At 40.9% G+C, this 15,509-nt stretch overlaps 2 protein-coding genes across 4 annotated transcripts; both read left to right on the top strand.

Annotated features, from left to right (window-relative positions):
* Positions 1-532: 532 nt before the first annotated feature.
* Positions 533-5,641, top strand: arl6 (ADP-ribosylation factor-like 6). Of its 3 annotated transcripts, XR_009915903.1 has the most exons (9): positions 533-704; positions 1,926-2,079; positions 2,327-2,388; positions 2,488-2,556; positions 2,652-2,746; positions 2,906-3,035; positions 3,270-3,325; positions 3,766-3,841; positions 5,434-5,641. XR_009915903.1 is itself a non-coding variant. In XM_062381839.1 (8 exons), exons 2-8 carry the CDS (start codon positions 1,960-1,962, stop codon positions 3,789-3,791), a joined length of 558 nt encoding a protein of 185 aa, XP_062237823.1. In that variant the 5' UTR covers positions 533-704; positions 1,931-1,959; the 3' UTR covers positions 3,792-5,641. The 3 variants fall into 3 exon arrangements, 2 of the variants coding, with proteins under 2 accessions (XP_062237823.1, XP_062237815.1); XM_062381839.1 differs by having other exon boundaries at positions 1,931-2,079; positions 3,766-5,641; XM_062381831.1 differs by having other exon boundaries at positions 3,766-5,641.
* A 3,257-nt stretch (positions 5,642-8,898) lies between these two features.
* LOC133958462 (high-affinity choline transporter 1-like) lies at positions 8,899-13,915 on the top strand. Its single transcript, XM_062393262.1, has 8 exons — positions 8,899-9,113; positions 9,367-9,480; positions 9,798-9,953; positions 10,061-10,209; positions 10,494-10,637; positions 10,780-10,933; positions 11,664-11,881; positions 11,998-13,915. Exons 1-8 carry the CDS (start codon positions 8,930-8,932, stop codon positions 12,670-12,672), a joined length of 1,794 nt encoding a protein of 597 aa, XP_062249246.1. The 5' UTR covers positions 8,899-8,929; the 3' UTR covers positions 12,673-13,915.
* The last annotated feature ends 1,594 nt before the right edge of the window (positions 13,916-15,509 follow it).

The raw sequence follows: 15,509 nt of genomic DNA, 5'->3' as shown, positions 1-15,509 counted from the left end.
GTGGTATACTGTTTTTATTTTCCATGATACGGAGGATTTGCATATGTCTACTTTAAAGGTACAGTTCAACGAAAAATGAAAACTCACTCATTATCTACTCAGAACTATCCCGATGGAGGTGTGGACGACGTGTTTGAGTCCACAAAACACTTTTGGAGTTTCAAGGGTAAACAGTGCTGCAGCCAAAAATTCAAAATGGAAACTGAAGGCAAGCAAAAGCAAACACTTAAATATCAAGCAATGAGAAACAATTAGATTTACATTATGATCATAATAAGTCTTATGATAAGACTTATTATGATCATAATTTGTATTTGTATATCTAATTATGATCATATCTTATGATAAGACTTATTTTGATCATAATTTTTATTTGTATATCTAATTATGACTATAAGGCTTATTCTAATTCTAATAAAAACAATGTATTACTGGTACAACTACGGATGATCCCACGCTGATTCGGGTTTTCCTACAGAGCCAGGACTCTCCCGTGTTTGGCCTGTGGGTGGCAGTGTTGAGTCAGCTCAGCGGTCTCCCAGCAACAGCATGTAAATAACTCGGTGTGTTTCCCTCTTCGGACTGAAGCACGTGACCGAGGAGGAGAAATGAATGAGACGCGGGTTTGAACCTGGTTATTTGATGGACTAACCGGAGGGACGCGTTAAATCATCCAGAAAACACGACCCGAGGCCGAACTCCAGGTAAAACCCAGCTCCTACAGCACCGCGCGGTGAAGGATAGCACCCAGCTAATGATAGCTACACCCCGCTAGCGTGTTAGCGTCAACTGTGATGCTAACACTGAAGTTCGAGGGTTTAACGTGTTTCCCTCGTCGTGTCTAATACTTGTCGCTTTATTTTAAACCGACATCTTTATAAAATTGCCTCGGGGGGACTCGTACATGTGGGACACCGCTCAGGAAGCCGGAGGAGCTAACCGTTAGCTACTTAGCAACATTAACAACAAGAGATTAACCAGACAGCGACTGTTAATTACGTTACAAGCCGGTAAACATGTTAGCTTAAGCCAGCGGTTAGCAAATAAAAGTCGTCGGGTTAATATCACCTGCTGGAAGCGGGGGTTAGCCTTTGCTCTGCGGCTAATGGAAGCACTTACACACAGGTTAGTGGTTTCAGGGGAGGAGGTGTGGGGATGGACACCTGTAGAGTCTCTGCTGAATCTGCTGTGGTGTAAATAATGGTGACACACTGTGAGGAGGGAAGAGTAACATGTTTATTCATTAATGGTTGACATCATACTTGTGGATGTAACATTAACATTGTGTATAGAGACTAGCTATATATGTACTGTTACTCTGTGTAATAATTTCATTTTTTTTATTGTTTTAGTTTGTCTTAAGGTCTTGTTTATTATGTCCTTCTTCCCTCTGTTAAGTTATTTGCCTTTTTATATTTGCACATGGATCCGGGATGAGTGCAATTTCATTCTGCTGTGCTTTATTTGTTGTATGGCAATGACAGTGAATTAACTTAGAGATAGAGAGATAGAGTATGTTTATGTCTTTATGGAAATTTAAGAAAGACCCAATAACAATGTTTTACTTCAAACATTGACACACTTTTCTGTTACGTTACAAAGCGATCGTGCCTAACTTTTTGTACTCACAAAAAGCAATTGGTGCATATGTAAAACAGTTTTACAAATGCACACGTCACAAACTGAGTAAAACATGTTACAATTCCATGTGTCGATTTTTAACTTAATTTCTGAAAACCAATGCAAGTAATGAAACAGGAAATCAGTCAGGGCACGTATTTGACCTTTAGCATATTTGTAGATGTACAGTATGTGTTGATGTTCTGATCTTCCTAGGACTCCTTTAAAAATGCTCCCCCTGTTTAATCCATAAGAGAGGTGTTACAATGTGAATGTTATGGTTTTAATTGTGTTGTTTCTTGAAGATCAGACAGACAGCTGATGGTTGCTGACTAGCCAATGGGGCTGTTTGACAGGTTGGCGGGATGGCTGGGGCTGAAGAAGGAGGTGAATGTTCTGTGTCTCGGGCTGGACAACAGCGGAAAGACCACGATCATCAACAAACTCAAGCCGTCCAATGTAAGTCTGTTTCTAACATTAGTAATGTGTGAAATGTTATTCATTCATTTATTACAAATGGGGCATTTCTCTCTAATCCAGTTTAATGTGATTCCATGAATTAGAAACGGAGCACTTCCATACTCCACATCTCTGCACCATTTGCTTTTGTGTAATTATACTGTGTGCATATATCATAAAATAGTATGTTGCAACCTGTACTCCTAATTGAACCTGCTGCTGAGGAAAACGTGCATTTGTCCTTCAGGCCCAGGCACAAGACATCGTCCCAACCATTGGTTTCAGCATAGAGAAGTTCAAGACCTCCAGGTATAGCTTTTTATGTCTTTTTCCATTTTTCCTTTTCCAGTTGTATTTGTCTGTCACAAATTAATATGCTCTCATTTCCTCTGCTCTTTCCCCTCATAGTCTTTCCTTCACAGTGTTTGACATGTCAGGTCAAGGCAGGTACAGAAACCTATGGGAGCATTACTACAAGTGAGTGTGCAGATGGAACATAAACAACAATCTTCTTTGCCAAGTACGATGTAGATAAAACATATCGACTTCTCAAATCACTTTGTTCTCCTCAGGGAAGGTCAGGCGATCATATTTGTCATTGATAGTGCAGACAAACTGAGGATGGTTGTTGCCAAAGAGGAACTGGACACATTACTGAATCATCCCGGTAAGTTTGATTACATTTTTCATTTTGAACATGATCTTGCATAGGTTTAAACAGCTGTTTATCTCCCTCCTGAGTTATAGCACTGTGTAAATTTAAGATCATTTGGCATCTTTGGGATAATTAATATACATTTTGTTTTTCTTCTGTGTTTCTCCACAGATATTAAACACAGGAGGATCCCCATCCTTTTCTTTGCAAACAAGATGGATGTCAGGGATGCTCTGTCGTCAGTCAAGGTCTCCCAGCTGCTCTGTTTGGAGAACATCAAAGACAAGCCCTGGCACATCTGGTACGAACACACATCAACAACTATCTGCTTATTAATTACTGCTGCATTCCGGTGTCAGTGAGAGAATGTGTGTATCACTGATGAACTGTAGTCTGCTCTGAAATACACTCTGCACAGCGCTCACAGATTTATCTCTCATTTAACACAGCTATTTTAAATAGAGGTTTGGTTTCTTTCACAGTGAAAATAGTAAGTTATGGCAAAATCATAATGTATGTTGTTGATATGTTTCAGTGCCACAGATGCTCTGAAAGGAGAAGGATTACAGGAGGGAGTCGACTGGTTGCAAGGTATGATGAGAGTTCAAATAAAATAAAATAGTTTAGTTTGTAAGGCTGCATTCACGGTTCACACGCATTTCCCTTTTGTGAAAAGAGGGGTGGGGGGGGGTAATGAGGTGAGGAACCTTTATTCAGGGGTAAAACTCAGTCTTTAATCTAAATTTAATTTAAACAAACGAGAACCCACCACATTTTTGGTCTGTTAAATCAACTTAAAATGAATTTGACCTCTGAACATAATGATGGACTCATCAGTCGCCATTTTAAATGATTTCTTTGGGTCAGGATCTTAAGGGCTTTTGTATACATGACACTGTAGTGGGTTTGGATTATTCTTCAGTCTGAGGCCAAAAGTCTGAGGCCACTTTCTCATTCACTTGAATTTGAATTTGTTTTAAGGTAATGTCATGTTTTGCTGATAAAACCTGTTCTTTCCATTTATTTTCCAGATCAAATCAAAACATTGAGAACATAAGGGCCCGAGTGAAGACGCTTGAAGAAACAGCATCGGTTAAAGTCTGTCATGTAAGATGTGTTGACCTTGTTTTCAGATGTACAGGAAGAGAGCAATGTTTTATTAATAAGTTATTGAGGTGATTCTTTGACATGTTTGGTTCACTGGAACAATCAAAGCCCATAATCTCATTTAGAACAACAAAATAATAAAAAATCCTGAATTAGTGAGACTCATACAAGTAGAGGAGATAATTTTAGGCACATTTCATCAGTCTGAACAGCCATTTCCAAAGGAACAATAACACTTAAACATGTACTTCTATTTACATTATCCCTCCCATTCCTTCAAACAGCTGTTTAATATCTCTGTGTATCAGGGATCATGATGCTCTTCAAAAAACTCAATGTGGTTGGTGCTGTCTTTAAGGAGCATGAAAACCTAGGATGTGTTGTAGGGAAGACATGTTAGTTGCTGTGTTGATTTAGCTCTTACAGTATCCCCCCCGTCTGATAAATGGTACGTGCCAGCTTCCCAAAGAGAATTGTGGCAGATTTAAACTGGCACGTCATTATACCAGTGATGTAAACTGGGATGTCACATGTCATATCATTAGTAAAAGCAGCTCTCCAGCTTATATGTAGAGCCGTCTCACTGTCACATGAAACTGTTTTCTATGGTTTATCCTTACTGCAGCTAAGACTTGATGCAGCTCTGCTCTTGTTTTGTGAACACTGCTCTTTTTTTTTGTAGTTGTGAAAATATTTCATAGTGTTAGCCAATTCAATGTTTTTCGGGACGCAGTAGATTCTGTTGTAAATATTGTTACGTGTGGCCCAGTGACTATAAATAATATTTAACTTAGCTGGAACAAGTGATGAATGAATGTCAAGTTAGTTTGCCTGATTTTCAACTAGTTTTTATATTTGCCTTATTTCATTTGTCAAAGCAAAGCACTGTTTTCAAACAAAATGATCATTATAGTTGACTCATGGTTAATTAAAGTATATAATATAGATCAAATATCTGCTCAGTCTCCTCATATTGCAAACTGTTGGTCCTCTTCTTTAGTCTCGGACCAAAAGCTGGATTTAATAAATGTACAGATCACAGAGTGCGTTGCTTCTTTTTCTTTCTGATGGCATTTGCCAAACTCCATCGCCTCAACCTCAGCCATATAGCAAATAGTTGTTATATCTGAATAGTCTTTATACTATTCAGTAGTAGTCGTTATATCTGAACTAACTGAAAATGTGTGGAAATAATAGCGATTGATTGTTTATAATATTCTGTAGTAACTTGTTCATGAATGTTTCATCTGTAAATCCCATTTTAATCCTACAGTTATCAAAACTTGTAGAAGATGCAACTTGTAAAACTCCGCAAATATTTTTGCCACCAAAGACACTTGACACTGACCTGAGACATTAATATGAGGGTAAGATGGATGACAGGAGATTTAACAGCCCTGTTCACTTTCCATGGTTCCAAATTAAAACAGTAGAATGTACAACCTCAATGTATGAGGAATGATTGGAATCGATTGCGGTTTGATTTTTGAATTTAGTTCTGTGTGTTACTTTTATCCCATTCATATAATACATGTATTTTTATACCACTGGGTGACAGCCAAGTCCTAAACATTCAATTCCTACTTGTACAGGCTTTAAAGGCGTCGTGGTGAATCTGGAACGTGTTCTCTATCTGTAATTGGAGGACATTTCGGAGTTGGGATTTTTCTTTTTCGTGTCCTCCAGACATTGTTTTTAAAAACAAGGAGCACAAGTTCACTTTAGCTGTAGATTGTTCCCTCACATGAGCTGTGTGTATTTTGATTATTACACTGAACGTGTAATAAAGAATAAATGGGGTGCAAAATATGAAAACATGTCTCGTGTTTCCTGAGGTGCGAAAATAATCTCTCTCCTTCTCTCTCTGTATCTCTCTCTCTCTCCATGTCTCTCTCTCTCTCCCTCTGTCTATCTCCCTCTCTGTCTCTCTCCCCCTCTCTCCCTGTCTCTCTCTCTCACTCCCTGTCTCTCTGTCTCTCTCTCAAACATCTTGAGCGCTGCCAGCAACAGCTGCTCATTAGACCTCGAGTTCTCTGGGCCCTGAACAGTTTACTTGGTCGAACATAAACATTCAATTACGCAGGTTCTGAGGGTTTGTGTTGTTATGTTGCGCAGCACACGCTTCATATTGTGAAGTGTTGTTTGTATATGTTGTATACAATGACATGATTGTGGTCATTGTGAACGTGGCTGCTTTCAAACCTGCAGAGGCTCAGCGTCAGTGTTTGGTTTGAAAAGGTGTCATGGTCATGTGGCAACCATCTGTCAAACCATATTGCCCGATGTCATCTGGAGGTTTTAGCTTTTGGCACCAGTGTAGCACAGAATCACTCGTCTGATGTCAAAAATAATTTCATTAAAAGTCAGTGATAGTCTAATTATTCAAATGTTTCAAATTAGCTGTGGGGATTTTCTCTCTTTATTTGTATGTTTATGTTAATTTTAATAATAATAGGCTTTACACACAGTTGACCCCTTCAAGCTGAACCAAATAAAGTTGTAACCAAAATAAATAATATGGATATGGTAAGAATTAAACAATATATATGATTATATACTTTAAACCAAATATCGTCACCCTCTTCAACTAATGGCCCAAGTCATTTTTCAGGTTTTTCAGACAAACACAAAAGCATTAACCAAATATTGAATACATGATATTTATTAATAATTTCACTCAAAAAGATTATGACAATAGATGACTATTGACATTCTAATAACAACATATGTCAATTATGTCTTATTTCTATGTTTGACCTTGATCTCCTTGAGTTCTGGATGGTTACTGATCACACCTTCAGAGGACTCATCACTGGATGGGGTATGGTCTGGATCTCTTATGACATCATCAGCATCAGATATCTCCTCTTCATGGTGTGGATGTGTCTTCTTGGCATCTTCAACAACATCAACGGGAGTGTTAAAGGTTTCATCTTCTCCATCTGAAACAGAGTCTTGGACTGGTACCTGCTGCTTCATCTCTTCAACGACTGCCTCATTGTCATCTTCAGTGGATGAGGCCTGATCGGTGCATCTCCTTCCAAAAGGACAACAACATTTCAACCCTTTGAGGTGTGCATGGTATTCAAGTCTTTCTTAATTAGATCATGTAGTGTGGGAAAAATGAGACAAATAACTAGATGAAAAGACAGAAAAGAGTTCATAACAAAAAGCATTTCACTTGTAACAGCCACAGCTTCATAGATAAACATGATCTGTTCAACTGAGATCTAGGCGATTTTACCAGAGGTGGCCAGCATCATGAGAAGAGGATTTAGGCAAACAAAATGAATTTATTTAAAAAAAATGACGTAGTCCATTATTTTTGGAAGGTGACGATATACCAGATCCACGTTGGCCTCCATTCGTGTTGCTGAAACTGTTCTGCTGCCTTGCCAAAAGGGGGCGCAGTTTAAAATAAACTTGACTCCCTCGCTCCTGGTGTGTGACTAAACCTCGACTTCAGCAAATAACGACCGTGTATTTTCTTCCTCGGTGAGTTTGTGTGTCTTCAAGTGTTTTTCTTCTTCTCTAAGTCAGGCGGTATCATTATATGTGCGCGTTGCTCTTCAGGATCCATCCTAATTGGGGATCCTGTCAGTTTTGACAGCAGCAGCAGCAGATTAAAGGTGTTCAGGCAGCAGAGGCCCCTTAAGTGGACACAGTTCATTGATATGTATCCGCAAGTGAAAGTGGCAGATACAGTTCACTTAAATGGTGTCTAATTGCTCAGAGGTATAAAGAGCATTTCAGTCTAAGAATTCAGGCTCAAGCCTCAGAAAACGTTGGTGTAGGTTAGTTAATAATAAACCCATGGGAGTCGGAGCTGCTGTGAAATGCATCTAAAAGAAAGAGAAAAAAATCTATTAGTATTTCATTTAAGTAGTTAAGCTTGACTGTTCTTTATTTTAATTGACGCATCTTGTCACATGTTTCTTTTGCGCAATGAGAGGAGCGCGTCCAGGATTCTCATCCTCTTCAGGCGCGCAACACCAGCTCATGTTGGTGCAAAGTTAATTGCGCTTGTAAGGTAACATGCCGACTGAGGGAGAGTGACAGCGGATAAAAGGCCACGTGAAGTATGGCTGCGTAATTAGACGGCTGTTACGCACTGAGTCTGAAGGAGCCGGAGCCACAAATCATTGATTATCTGATGCGTAAAAATGTGACGTTGATATAAAAATTCATCTCGTGTAATTCCGTGATTGAGTTGTTTTAAAAAAAAAAACAGCGAGACGTCCATATCCATCTCAGTAAAGGAATCTCTCCCACCCTCCTCCAGTCACATAAACCGGCGCTCTGACGCGTTCCCATGCGCGCTGCTCGTTTGGTTCCTCTGACGTGCGTCTCGGTTCCTCTGACTGCACCTGCGCCCTTATAAGCCTCGGTCAGTCACCCAAGAGACCGGGTTTCATGTGACTGGTCCTCATGTCGCAGACAAGCTCTTCATAAACCCCGCGGCTGTTCTGATCTCCCTTCTCCGCCTCAGGTCCCCCAGCACATGACACCAGAATCACTTGAGGTAAGTTTTAAATGTGTATTTCAGGTTTTCTTTATTTTGTCATCTCTTGTTCTATATGGTTTAGCAAATATATATATTTTTGTAATGTTTATATCAGGCAACATTCTACAGGGAGGTCATATTTGTACCTGAAAGCTGTGCGTAATTTGAATTTTGCGCATGTGTCCGGATAGAGACACAAGTAGAGAAATCGATAACAAAGGACAGATTCGATGAAAAAAACACAGCTGCATTCATTTAAAAACAATTCCGTCATATTTCTAGAGTTCATTCTTAAATATTTACGACGTTATTTTATATTAAGAAGCCGACGTGTGGCACTTAGTGTAGTACTTTCCATAAAATAAGAGAAAAACGAGAGCGCATGACATCTTCTAAATCAGCAAAGTACAATGTTTCTGTTTTTCAATCAGTAAATATTGTTCCACGCTCCTTATTACTTATTACAAACGCTGTAGTACTGAAATCGCAATTGATTTATTTTACTTTTATATCTGATCTTTTTCCTCCGTGCGTCCAAGCAGGTCTCCATGCCTGCCCGTTCCTAGCGGAAGACCGGCGCGACAATGACCATCCATGCAGAGGGGCTGGTGGCTATCGTGATCTTCTATCTACTCATCCTGGCCGTGGGCATCTGGGCGGCATGGAAGAACAAGCACTCCGGGGAAGCGGAGGGCACCGACCGAAGCGAGACCATCATGGTCGGCGGGAGGGACATCGGATTATTCGTCGGTGGATTTACCATGACAGGTGAATTTATCCCAAGCTCTGGCGTCATGTTTCCACAAGAATAACTTGAACTCCTTTTAACTTGGAAAATCTGGTGATTTTAATTCAGTCCTCATACTTGTATCAGGATTTAGAAAGGGAAATATCTCACATGTTTTCCTCATGGTAGAAAACAAAACTATACGAATGGATGTAATTGTTGAATACAATATTAAAGTGATGTGACTCTTTAATCAGATTTTCTCAAGTTGTGACCTTGTGTTGTGGTTTTCAGCCACCTGGGTTGGAGGAGGATACATCAATGGCACAGCTGAGTCTGTGTATCTGCCAGATTCTGGTCTGGCCTGGGCGCAGGCTCCCTTTGGATATGCCCTCAGTCTGGTTGTGGGTGAGTGATGCTATATGGATTTATACTTGTATGTATGTGCATATTCAAATCCACACATTCATTCTTGTGGACTAGATATCTGTTTGAAGTGATGTGAATTGGATTCTCTTTGCATCCTTCAACTGTAACTCTGTTCAGAACAATCCTTGTGAATCTTGTTGCCCCCATTTATTCAAGTATATGTATTGTTGTGGTTTTGTTCATATATAATAACCATAAATATCTGCTAGAAACGGCTGTTCAGATGTATAGCCCCCTCAGTCAGGGGTTGTGGAGGGTCACTATGAATTCTCAGACTTGTGCCCCCTGTGTCCCAGGTGGTCTCTTCTTCGCCAAGCCCATGCGCTCACGAGGTTACGTCACCATGCTGGACCCGTTCCAGCAGATCTACGGGAAACGCATGGGCGGCCTCCTCTTCATCCCTGCACTCATGGGTGAGATCTTCTGGTCGGCCGCCATCTTGTCCGCTCTGGGTAAGTTCACAGCTCCACCTTGCTTGTTGAAGTGGATGGAATCTAAATGTTTCTTGTGTGGCATCGTTCACAACAACTGTCCATCTGGTTTGTCCGCAACCTTCTAGGAGCTACCCTGAGTGTCATCGTGGACATCAACATCAAGATGTCGGTGGTTATCTCAGCGCTCATTGCGATCTTCTACACCCTGGTGGGGGGGCTGTACTCTGTGGCCTACACTGACGTCGTGCAGCTCTTCTGTATCTTTATCGGCCTGGTAGGTTCATGTCGATCCCTGCATCTAGTGCTTCTGAGTAGATTGACATTTCTTGATATCGTGTTCAAATATGTCAAATCACATCTTACGGTGAGAAATACTATGAAACCTCAAAGACTTCTCTGCATAAAATCTAGAAATTATTATTTCTGCTATCTACATCCTGCTCCATGTATCTTCTGGGATCAATAATGTTTGATCTTATTTTATCTTCGGAGCTTGAGATCCAGGGTTGAGTCCAACAAGCCTTTGATTGGATCCTTCTTGTTTCTGCTCGTCCACAGTGGATCAGCGTCCCCTTTGCTTTGACCAACCCTGCGGTGACAGACATCAGCATTACTGCAGTGAAGCAGGTGTACCAGGCGCCCTGGATAGGTAGCATCCGCAAGAGCGACAGCTGGGTCTGGATCGACAACTTCTGCCTCCTGGTACGGAGGCCGCGACTGATCCATCCTTTTCATCAGCGCCATTAGATATTAGATGTGATTTTGAGCTAAATCACGTTGACCTGTTTATTTTGGACTTCAGTTTCTGTGAATGCTCTTCAGTGGTCTGCCATTGTTTCTGCAGATGCTCGGAGGAATACCATGGCAGGTGTATTTCCAGAGAGTCCTGTCTGCCTCCTCGGCCACGTACGCCCAGGTCCTCTCCTTCATAGCTGCATTCGGGTGCCTCGTCATGGCTGTGCCCTCTGTTCTCATCGGAGCCATCGGGGCCTCCACAGGTTAGAGAGCTCACATCAGTGTGTGTGCTGTGTGTCTGTGTGTGTGTGTGTGTGTGGGGGGGGGGGGGGGGGGGGGGCATGTTGCCCTTAGATCTGAGATTGGCTGGTAAATAGCAGCTGGTTCGCCTCATCCATAATGAAGCAGCCGTCCATTTAATAACCAACACTGCTTGTGTAAATATTACATTAGAAGGAGGCAAGGGACCAAATTAGAGGTTTGATCTCCAGATTGTTAGGCAGCAAATGTCTCAGTGATCGACTGAACACGCAACTTTTTTTTTTGTCCTAAAAGTCAAATAAGAGTTATCCTCTCAAACTTAGAAAAACTGAAGGGAAACTTAACCCGACATTGCAACAGTGATATCTTCATTCTATAATTATATGGGGTCTTATTTATTTGAGCCTCAGACTTTGATTAATAGGTTTAATGAGCCAAGATTTCAGAAAACAATTAACAAAATTATTTCCATTGCTCACATATGTTGTTTTCTAATGCCTTAACATGTTTGCTGCAGTTTCAATGTGATTATGCCCACATTATATACTGATAATAAGTAACCTATGGCTTAAAAATTTATTATTATTCATTGTATATTTTAACAAATGTTTAATTTAGAATCAGCTAGATTTCTGAGAAATCTGAAAAAGTAAGAGTCCCTGAATTGCTTATGTTACAGTGTGAATATTGGATTTGTCTTTTAAAGGTCTGTTAAATCTCTCCCTCACTCAGACTGGAACCAGACATCATATGGAGCCATACCTCCCATAGAGAAGGAGGAGGCAGACATGATTCTGCCCATCGTGCTCCAACACCTTTGTCCACCATTTGTCTCTTTCTTCGGCCTGGGTGCGGTTTCTGCTGCCGTCATGTCCTCCGCAGACTCCTCCATCCTCTCAGCGAGCTCCATGTTTGCGAGGAACATCTACCAGATGACGTTCAGACAGTCAGTGAGTACACTTGTGTCATATAATATACTAGCCCAAGTCACTTTTCTGGATGACCATTATTTGATCTATGAAAACCTCCATCCCTTTTCCACTCTTCTCTGTTTTTCCTCATGCAGGCTTCTGACCGTGAGATAGTGTGGGTGATGCGTGTCACCATCTTTGTGTTCGGTGGCCTCGCCACAGTGATGGCGCTCGTAACTGGGACAGTTTACGGCCTCTGGTACCTGAGCTCAGACCTGGTGTACGTCATCATCTTCCCGCAGCTGATCAGCGTGCTCTTCGTCAAAGGCACCAACACGTACGGCTCGGTGGCCGGCTACCTGTTCGGCATGGTGCTGCGTATAGGTGGAGGCGAGCCCTACCTGCATCTGCCTCCTTTCATCTATTACCCCGGCTGGACTCTTGAGAACCGGATTCACCGACTGACGGGAGAAAGCGAGGAATTTGTCATTCAGAAGTTTCCCTTCAAAACCATCTCTATGGTCGCCTCTTTTCTGGGCAACGTGGCCGTCTCCTACCTGGCCAAGTACCTGTTTGAGAGCGGCAAGATTTCACACAAATACGACTTCCTCGATGCGGTGGTGTCCAAGCACAGCGGGGAGATTATGGACAAGACGACGCTTGTGACTCGGAGCAACAACATCGGGCTCTCGGAGATGGCGTCCGTGAAACCGCGCCTGAGCGTGACCTTGGCAGCGGCCTTCACGCGCCGTGACACAATGCCAAAAGAGATGGTGGAGGAGGAGGAGGAGGAGGAGTCCAGCTCAGACACCTCCCACCACGATGAATAATGACAAACCCCGGAATGTGATTTAAAAAAAAAATGATGATGTGACTGAAACTGACAGAGAACTGGTCACTCCGTCCAAAAACAGAACAAGCGAACATCTTACCTTTGATCAACAAAGGAGCAAATCCTGCTCGTGGTGACTGGATAACAACCAGACGTCAGGATCTAGATATGTAGCGTAGCGGCTTGCTGATTGTCCAGTCATAAAGCTGTCTTCCTGTGAAGTACATCACACACTTACACTCATGAAGTTCTTTAAGATATTGGGCTCTTCTTTCTTCATCTGGTTTGAAGACACACTGTTAAGAGACGCGTTATTTCATTTATTTCATCTTTTTTGCTCACTGAAGACAACTGCAGTAGGAGAAGCTGAAAAATCTGTGAATATGAAAAAAAATGACTGGAACTTTATGAGAAGTGACTGACAGCACAATTGAAGAAGTGTATACTATTATTTAAAAGCAATAACACATATACACAATTTTAACACCTGTACAACAATTGTCATAAAAGTCTGATTGTGAGTGGGTGGAAGAAAAATGGAGGAAAAAATTTAAAACAGGATATTTTATCGCTTTAATGTGTAATATCAAACTTACTTCCCAATTGTAACACTGAGACACTTGGGTTTTGATCCATTGATTAATTAACACATGAAATAAACTTAAACATCATAAAACCAAGAAGCTAATTCAGTTCGATGCAGCGTTCACAGGCGATCATGTCTCTCGTGTATTTCATCAATTATTCCTGTAAAACACGTTATATATCTGTGAATCAAAGAAAGGAACAATCCATTTATCATGCCAGTAAGAAAATAAAGCTAATATCCCATCTGTAATGTCAACACTTTAATCAGTGAACATTTGTATTTTAAAAATGATCTTGTATTCAGCTGCCTTAACGACGTTCAAAGGTAGAGATCCGCGGCTCTGACTGGACTCTGGTCAGACTGACGCCATCAAAGACTTGAATATGAATGTAACCTCTAGAGAAGATTATTATATCATGTAGTGTATTTGGACAAAATGTTTGTGTATTTGTTGCGTTTGTGATTTGCAAAGTCGAGCAGTAACTGTTGTTATCAGCAGCGTGCAGATGACTTTTTCTCTGTGGCGTGTATGTTTGTAAACATGAGGTTATAAAAAAGAGCGATACTGTACATATATATAAATATATAATATATAATGCCAGTTAATATGATTCAAGTAAGATGGAAAGGATGTTTATTTATTTTTGATGTCACAAAAGATGAAACAATAAAGAAGGAAATTATTTCAGGAAAAATTGTATTTGTATTTTGCATTTTCTGTTTATCGACTCCACTCAAAAAATTGGAAAGCAATTTGACTTCATCTTCAAAATTGCCCTAAATTCGATGTTTGCATGCAAAGTGATATTTTGAATGTCTTTTGTTGTTATTGTCTGTCACAAGGTTCTGTTGTGTTGCAATGAGTTCAACCGATAACTGACTCTTCACTGTCTTAATCTTAGATTTTTATTATTTTAGAGGCTTGAAGATTTGATTTAATGAGTCATTTACAAAAAGAAAGAGCAAAGGTTTAGAAAAAATCCTGAGAAGTAACAATTTTGTGTTTAAGGGATGTTTTTATTTTCTACTTTTCATTTTGTGCTCTCTTTAATTTACAGCAATTTTAGATTAGATTAGAATCACTTAAATTATTTCTGCATTTCATTTATTGTACATTTTTAAGCTGAAGGGAATTTTTTATTCAGATTTTTATCAACTTTGTTATTTTGAAAATTGGAAAACATCTGCCGCGAGAGAACGGCTGGCATCGAATGTACGGCTCTCTCTTGTCTGTCGGGCCCCTCAGCTATCAGGAGGCAAGATGGAGAAAGAGAACATGTCTGAAAAACGTGACTGAAATTACAATCGCTTGGCTTGCATCTTTGTCCCCCTCCATGGCCACAGTGAAAGACTGTCTCTTAAAATAGCTCTCTCTCCCTGGTTATTTACATTACCTTAAGTGCTGTACTCTCTAACGTCTGAGACTCGGGGAGGAGCCACCCGGGTTGGGCGGGGTTACTGGTGGTCAGCCAGGGGAAGATGGACTGCGTGTAGCTAACTGGCGCCCATTGCCATAAAATTCCACCAACCCCTGACGCTCGAGGAATGACGTAGGTGCCCCACCCGTCCACTGCACCTCCTTCCTCCATCGTCTGCGTCCTCTTCGGTGTCCTTGAGAACTACGGCCAATCCCATAAGAAGAGCGTGGGTGGAAACAGAGAGAGAGAGAGGAGAGGAGCCCATATCCATTCATAGAAAGTACCTCACAGAGCACTCATGATAATTAACAATTATGAAGAAAACTGTCGCTTGTCCGAAAGTCAATCCAGTTATTTAGGGCTTTACCGATGGCGAGGGGGTTGTTGGGGGAGGGTTTTGACGTAGGAGTCTCCTCTGGAGAGCATTTGGACAGAAACCAAAATGGATTCATTCATTTACAACCAGTAGATATTTTTAGAACGTCCTATATGATGCCTTTACGTGAGTCACTGGTATTTGGCCAGATTTTCTTTTCACTGATCTATGACTAATAATTTCTCTGACATTGGATTTGACAGAAAATACTTTTCTAAATGTTCTCAAATGGATCCGATAAAGATCTTCGAAGGATCACGTTCATGCGAACTGAGGATTATGGTCCCGACCTGGTTCGGAAGAAGATTCCTTGAGCATCTAATAAGATCCTGAACAAACAACCAACACTAACGTTATTTTACACTCTTTACTTTATCTGTTACAGCTGTCTGCTCGCATTTCTTCATGGACTTATTTTGCTAGAGACCAACCTTAGCAGATAACAAGGGAGT

Source organism: Platichthys flesus, chromosome 1, assembly GCF_949316205.1.
Source record: "Platichthys flesus chromosome 1, fPlaFle2.1, whole genome shotgun sequence".
NCBI lineage: Eukaryota > Metazoa > Chordata > Actinopteri > Pleuronectiformes > Pleuronectidae > Platichthys > Platichthys flesus.
Note: the sequence above shows the minus strand (reverse complement) of the source record. Positions and strands in the feature narration are given on the sequence as shown.

Bases quoted from the DNA above. Each gene is read 5' to 3' on its own strand.
- arl6 (XM_062381839.1), top strand. From the start codon at position 1,960: ATGGGGCTGTTTGACAGGTTGGCGGGATGGCTGGGGCTGAAGAAGGAG. The intron at 2,080-2,326 runs GTAAGTCTGTTT...TTTGTCCTTCAG, and splicing joins ACAAACTCAAGCCGTCCAAT to GCCCAGGCACAAGACATCGT. The intron at 3,036-3,269 runs GTACGAACACAC...GATATGTTTCAG, and splicing joins GACAAGCCCTGGCACATCTG to TGCCACAGATGCTCTGAAAG.
- LOC133958462 (XM_062393262.1), top strand. From the start codon at position 8,930: ATGACCATCCATGCAGAGGGGCTGGTGGCTATCGTGATCTTCTATCTA. The intron at 9,114-9,366 runs GTGAATTTATCC...TGTGGTTTTCAG, and splicing joins CGGTGGATTTACCATGACAG to CCACCTGGGTTGGAGGAGGA. The intron at 9,481-9,797 runs GTGAGTGATGCT...CCTGTGTCCCAG, and splicing joins TGCCCTCAGTCTGGTTGTGG to GTGGTCTCTTCTTCGCCAAG.